Source organism: Halichoeres trimaculatus, unplaced genomic scaffold (assembly GCF_033239565.1).
Source record: "Halichoeres trimaculatus isolate MK-OKI-2021-1 unplaced genomic scaffold, fHalTri1.1 fHalTri1_scaffold_10, whole genome shotgun sequence".
Taxonomy (NCBI): domain Eukaryota; kingdom Metazoa; phylum Chordata; class Actinopteri; order Labriformes; family Labridae; genus Halichoeres; species Halichoeres trimaculatus.
In genome coordinates, this window is record NW_027437187.1 from 34,923,640 (window position 1) to 34,950,560 (window position 26,921).

Genomic DNA, 26,921 nt, shown 5'->3' on the forward strand with positions numbered 1-26,921 from the left:
GTTCATCAGGGAGTTTAAAGTATTGACTGTGATCCAGCAGCTGTATTTTCATAAATATAATCTATACAAACGATATAATCTATGAAGTGTGTAAGAACCATGTGTGTTGTTGTGAACCTAAAGCCCCTCAGTGATGCTCTGCAGCCAAACAGCCGCTCAGAAAAGCTGGGAGCTCATGCAGCAGAGTTAAAGCAGCTCATTAAACTAAATTTAGCTTCCACGGTAAAACACAGGCACAATGTTTTGACAAGTCTTCCTCGTACATTTCTCAGCCCGTTCACCTTGAAAGCTATCCTGCAGAGGAGGTGATCAGCGCCCGTCTGCTGGGATCCTGCTGTGAAGGATGCTGGGAACAAGTGGAGATGAAGTCAGAGAGAGGCCAGCTCTGTTACTCTTATTGACAGGCCCTTTAAGAGGAAGCTGTGCAGTTAACTCCATGTCTGTATTGATCAGGAGATCCAGCTCATCGATGGAGTCGATGTTGATGGATTGAGGCGGGGTTTGTGCAGGAAAGGTAACGACTGCTGTGCAGCAGAAAGAGGTGGAAGGTTACTTCGGTTCACGGAGGATAAACGGAAACTTAAGCTATGATGTTAAGAGATTCATTTACATAAAGAGGTCATTTTCTTTCATTTTAAGGCTTTGGTAGATTCAAAGATGATGAAAAGTTGATTCAAGTTGTAAAAATGTCTCTAATGGAAGAAAATTAGCCCATTTTAACCAGAATAAGATGCAGATCTGATGCATCATGATCCAAATAAAAGAAGTGGTGTCTCTTTTTTCGGATATTTTGCAAAATCCCATTTCTCAAGACCTGGGGACAAACTAGAAGACTTTGAAGCATCATGGGTAGACAAAACTGTTCGAGAAATGAATCAAGTCTTCTTTCAGACATCTTAAAATAATTGATTTTGCTTCATTGGCAGATTTTTTTAACTGTTACAACTAGAGCCCGACCGATATGGGATGTTTGGGGCCGATGCTGATACCGATACTGGGGGCAAAAAAAGCAGATATCCAATATATCGGCCGATATCGGATACATCAACTTATATTGGCCAATATCGACCGATATCCGATATATCGACTGATATCCGTTAATCGACCAATATCAACCGATATAGACCAATATCCGATATATCAACTGATATCAACCAATATCGACCAATATCCGATATATCGGCCGATATCCGATACATCAACTTATATCGGCCAATATCGACCGATATCCGATATATCGACTGATATCCGATATATCGACCAATATCAACCGATATAGACCGATATCCGATATATCAACTGATATCAACCAATATCGACCGATATCCGATATATCGACCGATATCCGATATATCGACCAATATCAACCGATATAGACCGATATCCGATATATCAACTGATATCAACCAATATCGCCCGATATATCGCCCGATATATCGACCGATTTATCGCCCGATATATCGACCGATATCGACCGATATCGACCGATATCGACCGATATATCAGCCGATATATCGACCGATAAATCGACCGATAAGTCGACCGATAAATTGACCGATATGTATAATAAATTCATTGATATACACAGGATATATATTGTATATGAACACAAATCATTATAATACCCATATGATTCAAGACAGAGACAGAACACTATTAAATTTAAACAAGGAACTAAAACTGTCAACATAAGAACTGTGGTGTAAACCAATGATAAATAAGAACAAACTGTAAACACAATAATAAAGAAAGAAGTCAAACTTTAAACAAAGTAAGTAGAAAAAAAAGTCAAACTGTAAACACGCAATGAGCAACTTACACAACATTAAAACGCGGTATTATAGTCTTACATTAGATAACAGTGGACGGAGGGGGCGGGCACTCGGGCAGTGTGCAGCCCAACCCACAGACACACAGGAGCAGGAGTGACAGAATCTCCGCGGAGCAAAATTTTTAATAATCGGCTACATTTTGGCCGATGTTGATTAATCAGTGACAGGCATAATCGGCCCGATTAATCAGCCTGACCAATTAATCGGTCAGGCTCTAGTTACAACCATTCAGACCTCATTTTCTTCTTTAAATAACTTGAAACAAGACATTTTTCCGGACTGATCAGGTGAATGTGGCTCATATGAAGTCTAAAAGTCATTTTTAACTGAAAATAAAACAAAAACACTTGATAAGATTGATGTGTACATCTGAGTGATCTTTGTTGTGGTGTTATCAGCCTCCTGTAAGAACAACCTGAGCCTCAAAGATAAAATCAAACACTGTCTGCGGAGATTGCTTTTGTCTGAAAAATTTGCCCTGAAGCCAGTTTATCATCTGCCAACTGGATGAAACCAGCAGAGCAGATCCTCAGAGTCATCTGAAGAATGAGAGGCTTCACTTTGACCTTAACTGATCAGTTCACGTCCAATCAAACGTGCACAATCATCGTTTTCGGATAAATAAGTCCAAACACATGGATAATCATGACAGTTTGAGTCTCTTCACTTTCAGATGCCTCCACTCTGTTTTTACCCATAAAGCTCAGTGTTTAAGCCACGCTTCAGCATCACGCTTAAGGACACTTCAACACAACGAGACAAGGACCCAGAGACAGTAGACCTGAGACCACCCAGGAACTGAGACTCTGTTTTCAGCCAACAAACCCACCTGCCTGCTGAGAGGCAACAGCCAAGACCTGTAACTCTGATAGACAGACACCGAGCGGAGCGAACACAGCAGATGACTGATAAAAGCTCATTTTATGTGTCTCTGAGACGTCGTAAAACAACAGGACCATGCTTTTTTTCTTTACATCAGTCTGGATAAAAAGTCACAAACTTAAAGTTGTCGAGCAAAACTTATTCAACTTTCAAAACTTAGCCTGGATTAGCTCAGTCTGCAGAAAGAAGGATTCATTGCCAGATCCTGAAGACAGACTGAAGACAGAGAGGGGAAATGTGTCCAGGAATCTGCAGGCTGTACAGTTAATACTGAGCTCCTCAATGAGAAATCTGTCGGTTATTTACACTTCACTTGATCCAGTCTATAAAATAGATTTGGCCTCATGTTCTAACTCAAGGGTATGCAACACACGTCCTCTTTGACTCTTTTGCAAGAGCTCCTTGGAGCTTAAAAAAATGTTATTGAAATAAAGAATATTCATTTTTCTGACTCAGGGTATTGATGATTAAAGACATCAACAGTAAAAAAAACATCATGCATTTTGACATTTTAATAAACAATAGATATAACCTCTTGAAAAAAGTTTATATTTTTTAAGATTTTTTTGCAAATTTTATTTTTCTCAAATTAAGAAAAAAATTGCAAGTTTTTTTTTTATTTCTGCACTTTTAAAAAAAAATTGGCTAAATTCCATTTAAAAAAAATGAATTTTAAAAAATTTCATTTTTTTTACATTTCTAAAAAATATATTTTAAAAACACTTTTTTGTATTTTTTTAAAATTGGTAAAATTTTTTGAATAAAAAATTGAAGAATTATGCAAAAAAAATTTAAGTCATTTTTTCAAAAAAAAATTGAACATTTTTAACACTCAATTTTTTTTAAATGCAACTTATTTAAATTTCATAAATTTGCAAAACTATGAATTACTGATTAAAAATGTTTTTAGTTTTCTATATTTAAGTTTTTGAGATAACTGTAAATTTTTTATATTTTTAAATCAAGAAAAATATTGCAACTTTTTTTATTTCTGCATATTTTTTTACTATTTTCCAAAAAAATGTGACTCTTAACATTTTTAATTATTTATCCATTTTTTGAAAATGAAACAATATTTTTTAAACACTTTTTGCAATTTTTTTTTAAATTTTGTCAAATCATTGACATTTCCAAATTTTTAAAATTCAAACACATTTTTTTATGTCAGTTTTTTTTTTTAAATGCGGATTTTGAAACTTAATTTTCTTCACTTATTAAAATATTTTAAATATTGAAAAACTATGAATTTATGACTTCACAAATTTTCATTTTTTTTTTATATATATATCAAAAAACCTGAAACATCACATGTAAAATTTTATAAACAAAAAAATCCTTTTAGATAATTCTTTGCTAGATTTTTACTATGTACAGTGTTTTTGTTTTTTTTTACACTCTGACTTTATGGTGAAGGTAAGTAAATTTTGTGGTTGTAGTTTGACTTTAATCCAGGTGAGATAAAACGACTCCTATGAAAGTAAAAGGTTGCAGACCCTTGCTCTAACTGATCTGATGCAGACACTTCAGGCTGATTAAACTCAATATTTGAGCCTTGGATCAGACAAAGGAAAGAAAAAAATCCACTTTCCATCACCTCTCAACAAAGTTTTGTCTGAAATCTCAAAGTGCAGTTTTGACAGTTGAGAAAAGACAAACATTTGCATCTCTCCAGAAAACACAAATGCAAAGCAGTCCAGTTCAACAAAAGCCGCCTCATATGGTCCCCCCACCCCACCCAACCCAACCCCACCCCACCCCACCCCACCCCACCCCCAGCTCTTACCAGGTTGTAGCAGGACTTCTTGTCTGATCCTGTGAAGTGGTACAGGTCCACCGTGTTGCAGGCCTGCATGTACATCTTGAACATGGCGTTGATGTGGTTAATCGACCAGATGCACACGGCAGAGTTTGGCGTGGGCTCTGATGAGTTCACCTTTCCTTTGGCGAAGGCGGTGAACAGCACGTCGTCGTCCTCCTTCACGTTCAGCATGCTCTGCAGCTCCGCGTCCCTGCCCACTTTGGTGATGTAGGCGGCCTGAAGGATGTTGAAAACCTTCACTTCACCCACAGAGCGCTTGCGCCGCTTATCGGTGCTGATGCACTCCAGAGGCATCTCCACGTAACGGCGGATGGCGAGGTCCGAGGAGCACATCCTGACGATGCGGGTGTGGTAGGCCTGGGAGTCTTTGCTGACCCTCTGCACGGTGAGGAAGTAGGTGAACGGTCCGCTGTGGAAGGAGTACACGTAGCGCAGGTAGTAGTTCCCCCTCAGCGGCGGGTACAGGTCCATGTAGGAGCGGCTGGAGAAGAAGGTGAAGCCGTTCTGGCTCGTCTTCATCTTCCGCTGCGAGATGGTGTGAGGATGAGCTGCATTCCTGGATACGTTTCCTGTCACACCTGGGATTTCAGAGTTCCCCACAAAAAACGTGATGACGTTGCTCTCCACGTTGAGAACCTGGGACCCCGAAGGACTCACAACAACATCTGGGTCACTGGGTTCACCCCTTCCTTGCTCCACCTTGCTAGCGAAGCAGTAGACTTCTTCATCCACGGTTTTCGGGCTGGTATCGTCATCCAGGACGTGACGTCGGCAAACGCCGTTATCAGCCGAGCCACAGCTGTACAAGCCCTTATCGTAGATGTTTTCCACCACCAGCGCAATGTTGTGATTGTCTATTCTTCCTCCGTCTGTGTGCGCCACCTTCCGTCCACAGGTCTCGTTGGCGAGCAGCGGCCCCGTGTGATACTCGGACAGCTTGGTGAGGTTTGGAGCCAGGGCGTAGATCCTGTTCACGGCTCCCACGTAGATGATCCCGTCCAGCGTCACCATGTTCTGTATCGGGAAGTCTGAAGTGAACGTCGGGAGGTCGTAGCTGACGGAGAGGTTGAGTGTGCTGGTTTCAGGTGATTTATCGCACTGGCCCTGCGTACCCGGGCACACCGCCCACAGCAGGGAGAGGACGTGAAGCCAGGGGAGATTCATCCTGCGACAGAGAGACGAGAGATGAAGACAAAGCCCCCAAAACATGTGTCAGAAATCTCTGAATAGGTGGCCTCGATTCTGCTGGAAAGCTGCGATGAAAAGGGGGCCGCAGAGTGACGTCAAAACCCCGTTTTAGACTCATAAGTGGATCTGTGTCAGGGTAAGGAAAACTGGGTTTACTCACTCCACCACAAGCAGTGAAAGCACCCTCACGGAGCTGAAAAGACAGCTCTGATACCAGCGTCTTAATCATCACAGCTTCATCTTCCTCCTCCTCTGACCCTGCTCAGGCTGGTGCAGCGGGACCCGGTCGAGCACTTCTGCAGCACTCCCGGGTGACCACAGCGAGAGGCAGAGCAGTGAATCACCCAGAGAGCAGCCACGCTCTGCAGAGCGGCACAACCACGGGGCCTAAGTTTAGACAGAGAGCGCCTCCAGGGAGCGGAGATAAACTTAATTAAAACAAAAGAGGCTGAAGGGAGACGGCACGGGGGAACCATCCTGCAAAATGATAAATAACCCCGGCCTCTAAATGGTAATCCACTGGGAGATGCTTTTAGAGGAGGGAGGGATGGATTGAGGGAGGAACAGCAGAGAATTTGCAAAAGGAGGATTTACATGCTGCCTATCTGGATGTGGTTTTAACAGGCAAGCAGATGCAAACCAAAACAAGGCTGAGGAGAGCAGTTAGAGAAACTGAGACTGTGTAAAAGGAAGTTTTGAAAAAGGAAGGAATAGCTTCCTTTTTTATTTTCAGGAAGATTATCTTCAGACTGACAGAAACAGGTGCTTGGAGACGAATATTTGGGGCGTATGGGGCAGAAAAGCCAAAAAGAAAGAGTCTAAACCACAACTACAGGGAAAAGTAGCACAAACACGTTTTGCATTGGGGGCACAGTTGTGCTTGTTTTGCTCCACATTTATGAGTAACAGTGGGCGCATTATTGCGCACCTGCACCCAACACAATACATGAAACTTTCAGCCTCGTCACTGTTTTCAACCCGGACAAAAGGCGGCGGCAAACTGTGAAAATGTTTTCATTTCAAGAGGAAAGTGACTCACAGGGAGCCGTGTCAGAAAGCGCACACGGGAAGGAGGTGAAAGAGTGTGAAAAGCTGAGGAAAGACGTGAAAGATTTGAGAACAGGCTGAGGGATTCATGGAGAGAGGAGGAGGAGGAGAGGGTGAAAGCTTCAGCCCCGGGTTGTTTCTCTGCGCTTTTACGCAGAAAAGTGAGTCTGAGAGAGGAGAAAAGTGGAGGGTAGGATCAGAAACTCACCTGTTAGAGAGCAGCAGAGTCAAAAGCTCCTTGATTCAGATCATACTCCGCGGATCTCTCCAGGAGCGGGACTTCTTGACTTTCTCATTAAGTCCAAAACTGAGCGCCGGAGATTTTCACTTCTCCTCTTCACTTCTCCGCAGAAACAAACTTCAAGAAAGAAAAAGTAAAATCCTTTCCCAGACTTTGCCTCTGTCACAGAAGTCTCCCTGTGGTTCGTTGATCTCTGGTGAGCAAACAGCTCTCTGACTGACTGACTGACTGACTGACTGTGTGCATCCAGCAGACACACGCTGCCGCCGCTCTCACATCCCAGCTCCTCTCGTGGCGCGTAGAAGCTCCGCCCCTTTCTCTCTCCAAAACTCTGTGACGCGTCCAGGTGCTGCTGCGGCTGTGGGATCCAGGTGAGTCAGAGACAGTAGGGAAGGAAAAAGTGAGCAAACAAGGTGTTGTACACTGTAAAAAATCTTAATCTTATGGTTAATAACCCTACATTTTTAAAGTAGTTTCACAGTTTTTTTTTTAAATTACAGAAATGATCCATAAAATATGGATGCTTTTTTTAAGCATTATGCCAATTATAAAATATATATTTCTCTTTTTTATTTTAAGGAAAAATCTAGATTTGTCTTTTCTGCTCTCTTAAATCACAGACAATTTGATGTAAAATGGCAACAATTATCTATAAATAAGTTCGTCGCTAGTTTTACAAGGGTTTATGTCCATTCTTATAATCACATTTTTTTTTTTTTTTTTACACTGGAGTTTGCTGATAAATCTCTCTGTTCCCTCGCTTATGCATCACTGGTCACTTTGTCTTCCTTCAGTTTGTGTCCGAAATTTCCTATTTTCCCGTTATTTGAAGGGATACACGATATATCAGTCCTAATATCGGTATTGGTCGATATTTAGCTATTAGCTTCTCAGAGCATTCTCGGAGCATCTTGAACAATCTGTCAAAATCCAAATTATCTTGTTTTCTTTGACCATGTAAACACCAAAACTAACTAAGAAGAGTGGACTCTCTTCTTTTATGTCTCTCTTCCTGTTTTTGAGCCAAAAAACAGACCAAACATACTTTTTTTTGATGGCGTTCATCTCGGGTGCTACATCCTTTGATCGTCTCTATGGTCTTCTTTTCTCACGATTGCACCGCTCTTTCTCTCTGAACTACCATGACACATCATCTGTGTCAAGATTGTTTTCTTTCTTTCTTTCTTTCTTTTTTTTCCAATACTGATATATCTGTAAATATCGATTATTGGACAAAACAGCAATATCAGTATTAGATATTGGTATTGGATTGTTTTTATATATTGGTGCATTCCTAGTTATTTCACAGTAAAGTCACTTTTGTTATGACAGTGCTTGAAACCATGAGTGAAGAGGAAACGCTGTGGATATGATTCCCTGCTGTACAGGGGGCACTGCATGTCTGTGCTCTACAGCACAGACTTGACTGGCTGTCTGTGCTCCACAGCGTGGACCATGTATCCAATGATTTTCACAGTGTGTTTGTGCAAGGGCCAACCTCTGGTCTGAGAATATGAGACAATGTGGAAGTGCTAAAATCTGCTGTTTCTGGAGTTTTTGCTTGAGGCTGGCTCCAGAAAGACTTGGGGGGAAAAAAGCAATTTTTAAAGCAGAAATTAACCTATTTACAGCCTGGTTCAAAAAATGTTGTTAATTTTACTACAGGCTCCCACTGTAGGGGGGTGAATTGTTTTCTAATGCGGATGTTCAGAGGAAATTAAGATCGCAAGCTCCCCCAATCAGAGGCACAGCTGAGGGTCATGTGACGGCTGGTGCCCTATGGCTGTAGGTGAAGCCCTTGCCACTACCAATATGGCCGCTATAGCCAATGTGCTTCATTTTCCGTTTCAGAAATAGACGGGTGACGTCGGTTTTATACAGTCTATGGTTTTGTGTTAATGAACCTGAAGTGTTGAAGGGCAATACCATGTTGGTTAATTTTACCAACACTTTTTGCAGTGTAATAAAGTTTCCACACCTGGTCCATGCAGTGTTGCACAGACAGCCTGTTCCCAGACACAAGAGCTTAATGTACAGCAGGGTCCTCCTCACTCACGGTTTCAAAACAAAAAATAACAGTTGTCTCTGCAAAACTCTTCGCATTGTTACTAGATTAAAGGTCTTCGATTGTAGTAATTTAGGAAAAATCTGTTAAATAATGGAGAACTCTATATCAAAATTTCTGTTAATGTAATGTATATGCTTTTTATTTGAATTAGAATATTTGACTTTAATTTAAAGGTTTTTGTTTGGCAGACCTGGCTGCCAGTCAATAATGCAGTCTTTGTTTTTGTTACGCGCCACAGAAGTATTAGTGACCCTGAGGCTCGAGTCTTCATGTTTTTAATGATGTCAACTTTCTGTGTAAGTTTCTTTTACAAACCCAGCTGAACACATTGGTTTCTTTTGTCTTTGCACTGATCATAAAACTACTTGGTTTGGCCTCAGATCAACTCTCTTGGCCCAGACTGAACATTTCAAAGGAGGAGTTCACACAAGCTACAAGTAGCAAAGACTTTCTTTCTCCTCCAGCGTCCACCTGACTCTCCTCCTGCTGCTCTGAGTCAGACGGCTGCTTGTCATGTTAAAACGGCGCACTCAGCCGTGAATAATGGGCAAAGATATAAAGGCTAAACCAGCCCTGAGTGTGTGTGTGTGTGTGTGTGTGTCTCAGCCATGATTCACAGTGGCCAGCACAGAAAAAAAATGCCTTTGTCCCACATCCTGAATGGAGGGCAGCAGGAATGAAGAGTGGAAACCCTGATAACAGAGTGTGGATGGAGGATTAATAGGTAGAGAGCAGCTCAGTGGTTGTTTGTGCTCACTTTCTGACAGACGTCCTGACATGTGAGGCTTTAATGACACACACACACACTCAAACATACAGGAGTGTGTTCAAGTGGGCAGATGAATCTGTGACATCTTCCTAAAACCACTTTTCCCTGACAGATCTCAAAGCACCATCTCAGACTCGACGTGTTAAACTCAGATTTGTTTCCTTTCTTCTCTCAACGCGCTGATTTCCCAGAGGACACCACTTTCACCGTCTGACAGCACACGGAGGAGCCCTAAAACTGTCACTGCGCATCAGGGATCTTTATCTAATCTCACAGTGAGTCCTCTGGAGAGAGGTGTGTCTAACCATGAGCTGCAGGAACTGTAATCTAAGCGCTGATTCTGACTTAGAAATTCTTATTTCAAGAAACTTCAGAGGCAGTTTGTTTCTCACCTCTTTGGCTGATTTGTTTCACTCTTTATCAACCTTCACTTCCTGAACTCTTGGTTCATCCACACAGCTCACCATTTCTTGAGTTTAACTTAAAAGAATATCTCCTTACAGGCAGTTTTGGAAGAAAACTTTGATCAAATGTCTTTTTAAGGATTTGCTAGACGTTCCACATGCTGAGAACGGAGCACAGCTTCCTTGTTTAGCAACATATTTTAGTTACTTTATGCTAGAGATGCTAGGTACCACCGTTTTTTAGGCTGTATTCAGACCAGAAAAGTCCTCTGGTCCACTTGTTTGGTCTGGACCAAAAGCGGACTTTATTTTTTTCGTTTGGTGCGGTTCGTATTTAGATTGTACTTTTAGCAAGTGGACTATATTCTGTAAACACATCCACGTGTGTGACGATCAGTGCTCTCATTGGACAGCACTGACAAAGGGCGGCACACAGAGTACAGACCCAGAAATGGAGGTAAACGTGTGTTTGTGCTCTTATTAGAGCTGCAAAATCATTTTCAGTTTCAAGAGCAGCTCCTTCAAAGCAGCTTAACAACACCGTTTACAATTTAGGAACAGGAAGACCAATTATCGCAGCTAGGAGGCGCTATGCTCTGCATGTCCTGACACACAACATGCCAGCAACAGCGTGGCTAAACAGAAGACGGAGGATCAGGTATGAACCAAAGACGGTTAGGTTACGGTGGCTTTATAGGCCCAAAAGGAGCATGTATCCTGTAGTTAGTTCGGATGGACCTTGGTTTGTATTCAGACCTGCACCGGAGAACCACGAACCACACCAGAGTTCGTTTGCAGACCACCTCTAAAAGTGGGTCTCGGTCCGGTTGTTTGGTCCACACCAGGGTTCGTTTGTGTCTATTCACACCTGCATGAAAAGTCCGCACCAGCGTGGGAAACAAACCCTGGTCCGTTTAAAGTGGACCAAACAGTCCAGGTCTGAATACACCCTTACAGACCGATGCCAGTACAAATTCCCTCTCTTTCCCTCTTGATTTTTTTTTAAATAAATTGAAATAGTGCAAAACAAAACAGGTTAACTGTTAACTCTCTTTGGTTCATTCGTATGAACACGATCTGACACTGTCAAACTGTGGCAATGCAGCGCCAACTACTGGTGAGGAGGACTTTCTCAGGTGATATCTTTTTGCCTTGAGTATCGGCAGCCTTTACGATTACCCAAAACCTAGAAATAAAGCCCAGTACCAGCTTGATATCTGGTATCAGTACTTACCTAATCCTAACTTTTTGCTTTGCACTGCAAAAACTGACATCTAAGAAAGTGTCTGTGTCGTATTTTTAGTAGAGCTGATTTTTTAGACTTAATCGGAGCCATAGTCACCTGATTAGACAGACCAACACCTGAATTGTTTTTAAAGAGTTTTAAAAATCCTCCAGTTTTTTGTATCAAGACTTATTTTTAAATAAAATCAAAAAAGCTAATTCAGGCGTCATTTTTGTCTTTTAATATCCTGAAATCAGACATTTTTTCTGGACTTTTCAGCTGAATGTGGATCAGACTAACCTTGATAAGAAATATTTATCTAAGATAAGACATGACAACTTGATCAGATTTTAGTTTTTGGACGGTGGAGTTGAGTTGTAAAAAATCTGGGCTCAAATTTAAAAACAAAAAGCTTCTTTATTTTAATGTAACTGTAATGGTTTGGGTTTTTGAATTGTGTATTTCTGGATTTTCTTGTGAAGAACGAGTATCCCTCCCGTCGTTCGTTTTTAAAAATGCTTTCGTCCACACACAGCGGGTAAATCCGCCGGTGAGTTCAGCTCCAAGCACACCAAACCCATAATGCGCAGTGTTTTCCTGACGTAAAACCCGTACCAGCCAATCAGAATGAGCCTCTGTTAACTCCATTAACTGGCATCTACATGAAACCATGACACCAGAGTTTTCTCAAATCTTCACTTTGGCCGGAGTTTTCAGAAAACATCGTTTTAGTGATGGAAAGCTGCAGTTTTGTGTGGACGACAGGCGTAAACCTATAAAAATCTACGCGGTTTCCCAAATACCCGGCTACGTGTGGACATGGCCTTAGTCTTCTTGTGTTTCTTTGTAATTCTGTGCTCATCCTGTGTTTTTGTGTCACCTGTGTTGATTTTAGTCTCTGTCTTGAGTTTCCCTGTGCTTGGTTTGGCTTTTGTGTTTCCCTCCTTGTTGATTGCTCCTCATGTGTTTCACCTGCATCTTGTTTCACACCTGTGTTGATCACTCCCCTGTCTTTTTTTGAATCCTTTGGATTTTTTTCCCCAAAGTTCCTTATTTTCAATCATGACAGTAACAACATGAAATCTGTGCTGACTCATAAACAGAGCGGTGAACAGAAAGAAAAGGCTGATTTAGGAAATATCTCTTAAACCCTCGAAACATATAACATCCTTCTTCTATAAAACTTTTTGCAGAGATTAAACATTAAAGCTCCTGTAAGTAACTCTCAGGTGAGCTGGTTTCAACACCTCCTGTGGACAAAAATATCAGATTTTGTCCCACACATGCATCCAGAAACCACTTAAAGGATCCAGACTCTGATTCAAAAGTTGAACATAAATAAGCTCTTTATTAGTGATCAGGAACCAGGCTTAAAGAGAAAACCACAATAAGGTCCAGGTCAGAAATGGAAATATACAAAGAAATGAAAAAAAACTGTGTGAACCACCATGTTTCAGGTATGACTTTACTAAAGAATTGGGCACAGGTGGGAAACAGCGAGGGCAGGGACAACAATCACCAAGGCTGAAAATCACATCACAGCAGGAAGTGAATTTTCTGCAACAAGAGAAGAAAAATTACAACAAAATAAAACAGGAAGTGAAAAAAGAAACAAAATTAAACCTAAATGACAAGACATGACGAGAGCAAAAACAAAAAAAGCAGAAGAGGAAAGATGAAGCTCATGGAGCTAGGAGACTGGAGCAAAGTTTGTCCAGCTCTGACAGCAGCTCTTCCTCCTTTACGACGTGTCGTCGAGGAATGATGGCGAGACATAGCAGACATGCTCCAGCAGCCAGGTGAGTTACTGCCATTAGCGTTTCCAGGTGTCGTCTGGTCCGGCCCCTCGGCCTTTGGGCGTGTCTCGTCTGTCACGCCACACAAATCTGTCTCTGTGGTCACCTTAGCTTTCACAATGACCTTCAACAAGAGACAGAAAGACGTTTGATTCTGGAGGTCAGCTAAAGGCACAGGTATTCATTCCAATCTGATTTTTCTGTCTGAAATGTGCATACAATTATCTTTTAGTAAAAAGTTTTTTTTGTACACTGTAAATTTGTTATTGTACATGGAGAAAAAAGTATTTTATAAGGAAATTACTCCAGACCATTTTTACTGTCTTCTAAATTAAGTAATTAATATAGTAAAATCATAAAAATTTATCATTTAAGACATTTACCTGAAAAGACACAAATTTGAATGTGTTTTGACTGAATTCATGTTTTTTTTTTTTTTTTTAACAGTACAACGGATATTTATCAACTTTGAAATACCTTTTTTTTTTTAATTAAATTTTGACTACAAAATCTAGTCCTGTATTTTTTTTAGTAATTTCTCTTAGTTCTATGTTATGGTTTTTGTAATTTAACATTATCCATCTAGAAACTTTGCTGCCAGTGCAAAAAACATTTTTTAAAATTTGTTTTTTTTTTCCAACTAATTTTATTTTTTTAAATTAATATACATTTTTAAGAATCAATTTTTAATTTCTAAAATTAATTTTCATTTTTGAAAATTAATAATATTTTTTACATGAATTTCAATTTTTAAATCCTATTTTAATTTTTCAATTGTTTTTTATTTATTTATTTTTTGATTAGCTGTTTTTAGAAGATTATTTTAAGTTTTTAAATTAATTATTTTATTCATTTTAATTTTATGTATTTTAATTTTAAAATTATTTTTTGATTAATTCCTTTTTTAGAAGATTATTTTAAGTTTTCAAATTACTCATTTTATTTTTTTGTTTATTTATTTATTTTTTATTTTTTTATTAATTTCAATTTTTTAAAAATAAGTCATTAATCTATTTTATTTATTAATTTATTTTTGTATAAATTAATGCTATTATTTTTCATTCATTTATCAATTTATTAATTTAATTATTTAATTAATTTGATTAATTTTTTTTTTTTTTTTTACAGTGCAGACAAAACTCCTTACAGTAGCTTTAAAGTGTGATATTTGTGCATACAATTCAGGTTCAAGAGTAACTTTTTCATCTTCTTTGTTGTACTAGTTCTCTTAGCTGCACTTGAATTTACACTTGTACATTAAAACATAAAAGCACAGCTGTGTGTCCCTTCATCACCTCTTATGATGAGGTCTTTAACTCAAACACTAAATAAAGTTTGTTCTGCTTAATAAATAAAAAGAAAAGCCTTTTGGTCTGAACTTCACTGTTCTTGCTCATTGAACCGATGACCCCGAGGTTTCCCGACACTCTCCTTTGTAGTCTGTGTTTGTCAGAGGAGCTGTGTTTTGCCGTACCTCAGGGCATTTCTGATGCTGTTGCCAAGGGGTGTGTCTTTCACAGTAGGGGTGTGTCTGTGTGTCTGTTTTGGCTGGAGACCCTCTGTGTGTCTGACGGGCAGTAGGAGAGGAAGAAAAGGAAGAGCAGGGCTGGTTTGGTGGTGAACCTTGGAGCGTTGGCGTGCCGAATGTGGAAATAGTGAAGTATGACGCTCGCTGCAGGAATGATCTGAATCCTGAAGTCTCATCACCTGCAGCACAACAACTACACACAAACAAGAGGATGAAGGGATTAAAATAGCGCACACAAAGTTAGAAAAGTGTGCTTCATGAGAAATCTAAACAAAGTCATCTAGCATATCCTTAATTATTTGCTCATATAATGTCTCCATGTTAGTGTTTTTGCTCCTGTGGTCATTCAAACTGGACCTCCTACTCTCCCACCACCCCTGCATCTGACCTCTTCTGGCGCCATCTGCTGGTTCATTAAAGGTAGTAGTGTTTCTCCCTCTCCAGACAGAAAGTAAAGAGGAAGGATGATCAGAGAGGAGCACTCTGTCTCTGTGCTCTAAACCTGGTTCAGCTGAGCTTATTTATCACCTGGGGGTCGATGCAAACCCTGGTTAACTGCTGAGCGGGACAGTAAACTCTGATTGATGCTCCTGACCTATCAGAGCCCTCCGTCTGCTGCTTCATACGCTGGATGGACTCTTTATTAACCTCTCAGCTTCTGTCAGCTCAGGATGGAGCGGTGATAAAGAGAGAGCAGTCTTCATCGCTCAGCTCGGGAGGTCATCTTCATCAGGAGGAGCTTTAAAAGATGAGGAGAGGTCGTTAAAGCAGAGGTGGAAACGAGAGGTCCAGAGATGTTTCTGCTGATTCAGGGGGAGTTCAGTGTTAAACAGTTTTTTTGAGTCCATGTTTGATGTTAAACCTTTCCTGATCCTGATCCTGCAGCAGAGGTGACAGCATGATAAAGAAACAGAAGCACCTTGTTAAAACTTCCTGACAGGAGCAAGAAGTGTCGACATTTTACCTTTGATGCTTCCTCCCACTTTGTTCTTAAAATTCATCCCGTTAATGCAGAAACAAGGATTAATGTTTTTTCCTTAGTTTGACTTAATCCTCAGCGTTGTTTTTATGTTGACACCTCCACTTTGTTTTCTAAAGTCTAAACACAAAGGCTTGCTTGCTGTTTCTGTGGCTTTAGATCTGTTTGTTTGTTTGTTTGTTTACCTGCCTGTGTAAGCAACAGAGAGTTGTTGAACATCAGCGTCAACTGACAGATAAAAAAGAAAAGGATTTTTAAGAAAGCTCTACATTTCTACAGTTCTACAGTTTAATTTAGCAGACGCTATTGTCCAAAGAGACGTACAACACTAGCAAGAATTTAGACAGAAGGAAAACCTAGTAAGTGTGACAACAGTGATACAAGTTATTCAGCTGCAGGTGCTGCTATCTGGTGCAGGATTTTTTTCCATCTATCAAAGTAGTTTCAGAAATCAGAAATAATAAAATAAACTGAAGTGGAACATTTCTAACCTGATTGTTTTCTGTGAAGAAAGATTGATTAATCCAATATCCATCCATCCATCCATCCATCCATCCTGCATCCATCCAACATCCATCCATCCATCCATTGATTAATCCAATATCCATCCATCCATCAATCCATCCAACCATCCATCCATAAAATGATCAGTTCATCCATTTATTAATCCATCCATTCATCCATCCATCCATCCATCCATCCATCAATCCATCCATCCATCCATCCATCCATCCATTCTTTGATTAATCCAACATCCATCTATCCATCCATCCATCCATCTGTCCATTGATTAATCCATCCATCCATCCATCCATCCATCCATCCATCCATCCATCCATCCATCCATCCATCCATCCATCCATCCATCCATTCATCCATCCATCCATCCATCCATCCATCCTGCATCCATCCAACATCCATCCATCCATCCATTGATTAATCCAATATCCATCCATCCATCAATCCATCCAACCATCCATCCATAAAATGATCAGTTCATCCATTTATTAATCCATCCATTCATCCATCCATCCATCCATCCATCCATCCATCCATCCATCCATCCATCCATCCATCCATCCATCCATTCTTTGATTAATCCAACATCCATCTATCCATCCATCCATCCATCTGTCCATTGATTAATCCAATATCCATCCATCCATCCATCCATCCATCCATCCATCCATCCATCCATCCATCCATCCATCCATCCATCCATTCATCCATCCATCCATCCATCCATCCATTTATTCATCTATCCTTTGATCCATCCATCCATCCATCCATTCATCCATCCATCCATCCATCCATCCATCCATCCATCCAACCAATCTGTTCATCCATCCATCCATCCATCCATCCATCCATCCATCCAACCAATCTGTTCATCCATCCATCCATTCATCCATCCATCCATCCATCTATCCATCCATGCATCCATCCCTTGATTATTCTATCTACCCATCCATTTATTCCATCGATCTATAAATCCATCCATCCACTGTTTTATCCATTCATCCAATCATCCATATTTTTATAAATCCATATAATTATCCATGCATCCATCCATTTCAATTTTTTATTTTTTAATCCATCCATCTATCCATCATTTTGAAATCCCCTTCATTCATCCATCCATCTATCATTTATAAATTCCTTTATTCATTAATCTATCCATCTGTTTATACATCCATTCCTCCATCCAAACATTCATCCATTCTATAAATCCATCCATCCATCGTTGAGAAAAAACAGTATTTGTTTGTTTCTCAGAATCATTAAAGTTAAAAAGCCATAGCGATTGGATAAAACCTCCAAAAACTCAGTGCTCCTGATTTAAAGAGTAAATTAAAAAACAAATCTGGACCCTGACAGTCAGCCTTTATTTAATGTAGCTTTATGACACAAAGAATGAAAAATCCCTGATTAAAGAAACAACTTTTACTCCAAGGATAATCCTGAACTGAAGAAACAAACCCAGTCTTCAGCGCAGCCTTTAATCAAATGAACAATGCTGCTTTGTTCAGGGAGTGACTTTTTCACTTATCGCTTGTCGTTTGAAGTTCACAGCCCGGCTGAGACGTGTCACAAAATGTTATTTTCTCCAGGAACAAAAGACTTTGTGCCGTGTTTCTTTTAAACAAAGTAATTTCTTCACGTCCTGCCTCTGGTAGCCAAACTGCTTCCTGCACAGACTGAACCTTTCCCCCCTCAGCCCGTCACTCAGCAGGACACCCTGCTGGGAGGGTCACAGGGACTCGGTGTGATCCGGATCAGAGCGGCCGTCTCCATATCACCTGTCTGATAGATAAAGACTCATAATGAAAGAGGAAATCAAAGCACAGGGAGCTCATACCTGACAGGAAATGGTTTCTGCTGGCGGCCGGTGAGACGGCTGTCAGTCTCAGGTTATATCCGTCCATCTGTCCGTCCTTCGCTGTCCATGTGATCCAAAACAACAGCCGCGCTCATATCCAGACTCATCGCAGGCCATCGGAGGAGAAAGTAATAAAGAAGAAGCTGCAGGAGAGGAAACATGTGGAGGCCAGAAGAGATGGGATGTTTTATAGGAGCACAGCGCGGTTAATCATCTGAGACACACATTAAATAAAGTTAAAGCTCTTAAAGGTCAGACGCCATCACTCTTTGAAAAGTTTATAGAGCCTCCAGATCATCACGCTCCCTGAAATCAGGCCTATTTGTGTTACATCTTCCAGAAAGATCAGGAGATTTCATTTTAAGGTTCCTCTTCTTGGGAATTATAATAAATAGGGTGTAAAACTTTCCATTTTTATAAAGATAGTAGATCAGACCAGGCTTAGACCAGCTCTGGTCACCAACCACCTGCTGCTGGTGACTGCTCCACCACCACCTTTCCAACTAATACTGACACTTGTTTTCCTTATTTCCACAGTCACTTCAGCCAAATAAGTCAATCTCTGACTGTTCTGGAAAGTTCCTGCCAAGCAGCAACCCCCAGTCTGACAATATGACAGCCACACTGAAGTGGAGAAACTGCAGTTCCTCAAGTGTCCACTTGAGGCTGGCTGTAGAAACACTGAATCACATAGATACTAAGCCTAAAATGTCAATCTTTCTGGCTGCTTTACTGCTTTTTAATTCAAAGGGATTATCAGTCTACGTCATCATGACCGCTGAAGCAGCGTTTAGCTCCATTCATTCAGACGAGTTAGCATTCTTCAAACACTGAATTCAGCCTGTTATCAGCATCAAAATGTTTGGTTGTTCTATGGTCAGTTTTTAGAAAGGATACTATACAACTGAGTCAACGTCGATCAAGTTTGTACAGTTACAAAACTGGTGTTTTGGAGTTAGTAGCGACCATGCTAACTGGTGACTCTCAGCTAAAGGTATCAGTGATTAACAGCCGAAAGTCTGTTCATTTCCCTCTGGGATTGGGGCCATCAATCTAAGGTTGAGGGCTGGACAGATACCTATAATCATGAACAGTTTTGCAATGGAGGCCATGTCCACATTTATTTTCATACGTTTAGGCCAAGGGGCAACATCCAGTAAGTAAAAATGAAGCCTGTGAAGAAGTGCTAAAAGTCGCTGTTTATCGAGTATCTGCTTGAGTCTGCAGGTAGACTGGAAGTCACGTAGACACCCAGCCAAAAATCAGACTTATCACACTCTACCATGAAGTTATTAGGATTGTTTGATGCCCAATCAGAGGCACAGCTCAGGTCACGTGACTGGAAGGTGCCTTATAGCTGTTCAAAGAAAAATTCACAGCTGGCATCGTAGCAAATTTGGCTGAGACCGTGGATTGGCTTCATTTCACGGTTTCAGGAACAGACGGGTGACATCGCAGAGGCTACGTCCATGTTTTATACAGTCTGTGGTTTAGGCTCGTCATCCACTCAAAACTGAAGTTTAACATCACTAAGACAAAGTTTAGACGCTAGGAAACAGATATTTTGGTTCTCAAGCATCACAACTGAATGATTGGGGCTCATTCTGATTGGCTGGCACAGGTTTCACGTCCTCGTGACGTTAGCTCAGTCCACAGGGACCTCGATTTTGAACTGAAAAAAACTGGCTATTAAGTCCGAAGAGACATTTTTAACTGATAATAAGACAAAAACACTTGATAAGATTTCACTTTCACCTGACCAGTCCAGAAAAATGTCTTGTTTCAAGTTATTTAAAGACTAAAATGAGGTCTGAATTGCTGTTACAAGTTATAAAAATCTGCCAAAGGAACAAGAGAAAAGTTGCTTGTACTAAGACATTATTCCAGTTTTAAGCAAATTTTTGAGCAAAACTCTATTGTTCCATTAGCAGATTTTTTTCCATTTCCTTACTAAAAGCAATTCAGACCCCATTCTTTGTCTTTAATAATTTGGAACAAGACATTTTTCAAGACTGATCAGTTGAATGTGCCTCAAATCGAGTATAAAAAGACAATTTTACTCAAAATAAGACAAAAACGCTTGATAAGATTTTTTTTTGCAGTGTTGTAACCAAAAAGTTGCTGTTTCAAGTCTTTGCACAGACCATGATTGGATATGTTGAGGCGTTAGCATAATTTCCTGAGTACTGTTGAGGTGTCTTTGAGCAAGGCACCATAACCCCCAACTGCTCAGGTTGTATATTGGGTTGGACAAAAGTGTCTGTTTTAATCTTCCTGTTTTTTTTTGTTTTTTTTTGCAATTTTATTGAGTTTTTTCTCGTTTTTATTGCGTTTTTGGCTTAATGTTTTTTTTTTGTTTTAATTTTTCTTCTCCCAACCTCTGTAAATCACTTTGATCTGCCTTGCTGCCCAAAATAAATAAACATACATAAATAAACTTTCCCTGCCTTGCCTTAGTGAAATTGTACAGTTGTAAAAACTCTGCCATGCACCAGGTACGGAGCCAGGATTTCAGGTTTTGGGGGCCCAAACTAATTTTGGCTGGGCATTTACAATAAGTTCACTAATACTAATGTGACTATTTCTTGTTCTAAAGCAAATTTGGTTGCTTTTTGCACCTTAAACATTTTTTTCTTTTTTCTTTTGTATGGATTATACGCTGTGAGAGCAGGTACCTCAATCACCACTAAATTAAAGGAAAAACTGTACAGTCTTTCTCAAAATTATTCTCTTCTCTCGCATGTGTAACATGAGGCTGAATGTGTCATCATTCTTGTTTAGTAATTTTGTCCTGCCAAACTTGGCTCATTTTACAAAGACGGGGCATTTAATACTAAAGAAACAAATGTGACATGACAAAATTTCACAATGCTTTATATTTATATTAAAAAAAAATTGTTTAGGGTGGTGATGTTGAAAAGCCAACGGGCCTGGGACCTCTGGGACCACCCATAATGACGCCCCTGCCACGCACAGGTTTTGAATGCTTTTAGCTGCACTTATCGGCAGATTTGCTGGATTATATGTGATAAAAGTGTTTTTTTTTTTAAATGAGGGGGATATTTGTTTTGAGGTTTAGCAGGGAGGCCAGAATTGTGACATAAATAAAAACTGTAGCTTTATTCAAGGAGTCACGAACTTAAATTGACTGACAAATCATTTTGGGAATATTTCCGTGCTATAGCATGAAATGTTTTATGTTGAAATATCTCCGCTCTTTGTCTGCAGAGTCTGTTTTATCCCTCTGAATGTGTAAGAAATCACTCTGTTTCCTCAATGTTAGGGAAGTTTATCCAGCTTTGAGGCCTTACTGCCCTCATTTCTCCAAAATAAAAGCCTTTAGTGCGTTAAGTATGAAACATTGTCCGTTTCCGTCTTCTCTGTTGCCTCATTCCTGTCTCTGAGTGTTTATGGGAAAGCCTCTCTGAGCTCTTAAACTCTGCTGTCCTGGTTGTTTATCTCTGAAAGCTCAGACTAAAATAAACTCCCTCAAGTGTCTCTGAAATATCCCAGCATGACGTGGACTCTGCGCTCTGAGTCCATTTTCTCCACCATGTATATACGTCTTCTACCTCCCTCTGAACATTACAGAGTTTATTTTACAGACTCACTCAGTAGTTTTATAACCGGGGGAGGATCTTACTCATTGACTGAGTGCAGCCTCTCTGAAGTGCTCCAACAAAGAGCAGAAATCAAAAGGAGAGAAGTCACCACAGAGGTTTATTCTCTGGGTAATGGAGTGAGATCAAAAAGGAAAGATGTCACCGTTTCCCTCCTGGGAAGTTTTTAGTGATACAGAGTAACACAGAGATGTGGTTAACATGACGTGCTCCTTTAAAGAGCAGAGAACCAGGTGTGCTCAGTGAGCAGGAACATCTGTACCAGGCGGGGTGAGCAGCAGCTGAGCTGGAGGTGATGGAGGGGTGCCAGCCTTCCTCTGGACTGACGTCATGGCGTGAACAGCTGATCGAGTTAAAGGTCTGCAGATCGTTTCTTCAATAGTTAGACATCAGATTTTCCCTCCCCAGAAGAGGAAAAGAGTTTATTTATATAGATTCAGAGGTAAATACTCCACAAAATCCAAAATCTAAGCATGTGTTTATGTCTGAAAGTTGGTCTAGAAGAAACTTTCCTGAAATATGAAACTTTACTCAATCAAACGTCACTTCCATGACTGAAAAGCAGCTCATTTTCTTTCTTATAACACTCATAGTTATACTTCAGACTTCTTCTGTCTTTATTTAGAGAAGACAGGACACTGGACCTAACAGGAAACAGTCAATAAATTTCAAAGTTAAGGTCAATATATTTATATAAAAATCAACAAAACACCTTACTATGACAGAAAAAAAAAATCATTAGAAGTTGAGTAAAAAGTTGGTCTTAGAAGAAACTTTACAGAAATACAAACCTTTACTTGATCAAATGGCACCTGAATGGATTTTTTATTCCCCAGGGGAAAAAGAGCTCTGATTCCTGTTTTTGCAACATATTTTAGCTGGGTTATACCATGCATTGTTAAAAAAAAAAAAAAAAAAATAAGAGAAAAAAAAAACACAATAATAAATAAATAAATAAATGAAAGGATAAAAAGATAAAAATAGACAAAAAAATTAAATAAATCAATAAATAAAAATTGAATAAATACACAAACAAATTTATAAAAATAGATAAAAATTAATAAATTAAAAATAATATATACACACACAAATAAATACACAAACAAATAAATACACAAATAAATAAATAGATAAATAAATAAAAAATGATAAATAAATTAAAATAAATAAATAAAAATTAAATAAATACACAAACAAATGAATAAAAATAGATAGATAAATATAAATAAATAAAAAATGATAAATAAAAAATAATAAATACACAAACAAATGAATACACAAATAAATAAATAAATAAATAAATAAATATATAAATAAATAAAAATCTTTGAAAGTGCCATTTTTTTTCTGTTTTTGGTCAAAATTGTCTAATTAAACATAAAATGAGCCATTTTAATGTGACAAGTCCAGAAAAATGTCTTGCTTCAAGATTTTAAAGAACAAAAATGATTTTAGAGCAAAAACTAAAATATCATCCAATAGGATAAGAAAAATGTCCCGGTTTAGTTTTTGTTTATTGAGAAATTACTCTAAAGAAACTTGACTTTTTAGTTCGTCAAGGGATTTTTTTTTTTTCATTTCAGCTGAATATGACTCAGGTTAAGTCAAATAAGGCTTTAAAAAAAGACATAACTAGCTATATCTCACTGTTGTTTCAAAAATGAGTCAACAGTGAGGTTATATAAAAAAAAAAAAAAATAATAATTGAACATTAAAGCTGCAGTAAGGAACTTCAGGGTTTCTGGATTTTTGACGCCCCCTGTGGCTAGTAGGGATAATTTAAGATAGAAAAGGATAAAAATGACACCTGAATAATTTTGTTAGAGTAAAAATATCCCATGAAAATTAACATTTAATAAATACCAAGAAACTTAACATAAAACTTTTTGTGACTACATTTTCAAGCAACTCTGGGATCTGTTTTTTTCTTTTCTTTTTTCTTTAGGACTTGTCTCATGAATGTGTCTCCTTTCAGGCGTTGAGATCCTGATTATCCCACTCTGCCACCTTCCTGGTGAGCCAATCACACACCTGTGTTTTCTGAACAATCAACACAGGTGAAACCAACGAGTGTTTGGCAGCTCGTTACAAAGGGAGGACAGAGCTCAGAGCTCTGCTTGATCTTCTGTCTGTGACGTCTGTATTCTGTGTAACATCTGGAGGAAACTAAATATGTTCATGAGCATCAGCAGCCTCCTGATGGGTCTGTTTGTTGAAACAAATAAAGGAAACATCCTGCTGAACACAGAGGACAGTGTGTAAAGATCTGACCTCAGAAACAGGCCTCGTGATGACGTTCATAATCCAAACTCTGACACTAGTTCTCTAAAAAGCTCTCTGGAAACACTTCAGGGTCAAAGGTCAGGCCTTAAAAGTCTCTTTCTGAAAGCTCACAGGGTGTGAGCGATGAAGTTGTGAATGTATCATCACAAACATCGTCTTAAGAGAAGAGGAGAGTCTCTCTGTGATATATTTTGACAGCTACAAATCAATCACTAAGACTCACCTTCTTTCTCCTCTGTGAGCCGTCTGAGAGAGGAAACAGCTGCTGCCCTGCGGGTGGTAAAAAAGACCAAATGTTTATGTCACCAGGTGACGAGCACGCTGAGTCACACGGAGAGGAGACCGAACATCATGTCTGCGTCTTTCTTTGAAGCAAGCTTTTGTCTTTTGTCTCTTTTACCACAGGATGGGAACAGAAGAAACTTCTGATAAATCACCTGAACAGAGCCGGAGAAGCAGTCTCATAAAAACATTCAGGATGATTTATGTCTGTACCTAAACGACCTGAGCGCTCCAGGCCAGAGTTCAGCTAATTATGCCAAAATGTTGGAGTAAATGAAGACGTCGAGTTCAGACAGGTGATCAGTGTCCTCATCAGGACTCCAGATGCAAACGCTGGCAGAGGTCTGTGCCCCCCCGATGCTAACAGTGCTAACAGCTAGCTGTGTGTCCTTGTTGCTGGTCACAGCGTGCAGTGGTTTATTGGAGTTTGTAACACGTCTCTGACACATCACCTGAGGAATCTTCTACACTCCTCCTCACTTTGGTTTTGTGGAGCAAGTTTTTCTCCAGAAGCCGGGTATGTTTTGGTCCATTGTCATGACCAAGGGTCTGCAACCTTTACTTTCCAAATAATTTTGCAATTTTACCTCAGCTCACCCAGATTGAAGTCATTCAGAAGACACAAAATCCACTTTAAGTCCACAATAAAGACTACAAAGGGTATAAAACTCTTTACAAAGTGAAAAAAGTTTTTTCTTTGTATAAATTGTGCACTTAATGCCTTAGATTTTTTTTTAAGTTTTAATATTTTGAAATTTCAAAAATTTGCAGAACTTTCCCCTCAAAAATAGAAATTCAAGTAATTTGCAAAAATTTGAACATTTAAAAAAAAAAGTTTCAAAAATTTGCAAAAATGTAATTTTAAAAAAGTTTGATATTTCAAAAAATTTTAGAAACAAATACAAAAAACTTCAAAAATGTTTGATATTAAAAAAAATTAAATTGAAATTACAGAAATCTTTAAACATTTTTTGAAATCACAAAAAAATTGAATTTCCAAAAATCTTCAAAAATATTTAAAAATTCAAAAACTTCAAACAATATTGAAATTATAAAGATCTTAAAAAATGTTTGATATTTAAAAATAAAAAATGGAATTACAAAAATCTCAAAAAATGCTTGATCGTTCCAAAAAAAAAAAAATGACAGAAATATTTAAAAAATTGAAATTTAAAAAAAAATCTAACTGTTGAAATCATAAAACTCTTTAAAAATGTTTATTAAAAAATGGAATTACAAAAAAAAAAAGTTTGACATTTTAGAACTTTTTTTTTTCAAAAAAAAAATAAAAAAAAATACTGACTTTATCTTTTGATTATATAGCTCAACTCGTCATTTTTTTGTCGTTCGTAATGTCTTGCCACATATTAAGCATGTATGATGAGCCAGCACGTTGTCAGTTAAATGAATCCACGCAGAATTAAAATCTGTATTTTCTTCCAGATTAGTCTTTTTGTAGATGCAGTTATCTTCCCAGGGCTGTAAAACTTGAGGTTAGCCACAGGTGCATGGAAAGTTGGTGGGCTGTTGATGTTGTAGGAGGTGAAGTAGAGCGGTGGCAGGCTTTATTGACAGATGGGATGAAGATTTAGTTCAACTAAATGTTAACGCAGGATTTTATTTAGTGTCAGTGTCTTTAATCACCAATACCCTCTGGAAGAAAAATAACTATTCTTTATTTGTATGATATTTTTTAAAGCTACAAGGAGCCACTACAAAGGAGTCTAAGAGCCGCAGGTTGAAGACCCCTGGTCATGGTGAAGACAAAGCCATGACCCAAACCCAGTTTTGCTGCTGACATCTTGAGGTTTTCTTCCCAGGTCTTCACATATCCTCCTCCTTCACGTGTTTTGATAATTACACGTAGCCGTTGAAATGTGATACAGTGCACCAGAGTTTAAATGTTCCCAATGGTGAAATTGCTCTTGATAATAATAATAATAACTCTAATAGTACAGAATTAGGAGCTTTGGAGCGGTGTATTATTTGATCTGAAGTCTGTGAAGGTTACGTTTGCTCAGGCGTAATTATCTAAAGTGGTATAAACAGGATGTGGTGAACGGATGAATGACAACTTCCTGGATCCTGAGGCAGAAAGAGGGATTAGAGGCTCTGTGTGATGTGGTGAAACCAGATCCTTTCTGACACGCTGATAATAACAGTAAATATTAATAATGAAAGTGAGACAGCTTCGGTGTTATCATCATCACATCAAACTGATTTAATCTGACTGTTAGTGTTTCTGCTGAGTGACAGGAAACGCCTCAAGTTTGAGTCCTGACGCACATGGGACACCTGCAAACACAGAGGATAAGAAGCAGTATCTAAAAATACACAAAGACAACACATAAATATAATTTTCTGCTGTCCATTGTGTTTGACATTTTGGTGTTTTATGCATCTCTTCACAGCAGCCACTAGAGGGAGCTGTTGCATTGATAAAGCTGAGCTAAGTGTCTGAAATTGAGGAAATACCAGTTCTCTGTATTTTTACAACTTCAAAAAGTAGAAACGATGATGTATGAAAAAAGTAAAGGCTAAAAAAAGATGTTAATTTGTTTTCTCTGTTTTTCTTCAG

At 38.9% G+C, this 26,921-nt stretch overlaps 1 protein-coding gene across 1 annotated transcript in view; it reads right to left on the reverse strand.

The window, feature by feature from the left end:
- The window catches only part of met (MET proto-oncogene, receptor tyrosine kinase), a 119,103-nt gene extending 111,739 nt beyond the window's left edge, over nucleotides 1–7,364 (reverse strand). Inside the window, exons 1-2 of the mRNA XM_074677943.1 lie at nucleotides 6,977–7,364; nucleotides 4,498–5,698 (exon numbers count right to left, since the gene is read on the reverse strand). Coding sequence (XP_074534044.1) covers nucleotides 4,498–5,697 — 1,200 coding nt within the window. The 5' untranslated portion in view covers nucleotide 5,698; nucleotides 6,977–7,364. The remainder of the gene's footprint in view (nucleotides 1–4,497; nucleotides 5,699–6,976) is intronic.
- Nucleotides 7,365–26,921: the final 19,557 nt, after the last annotated feature.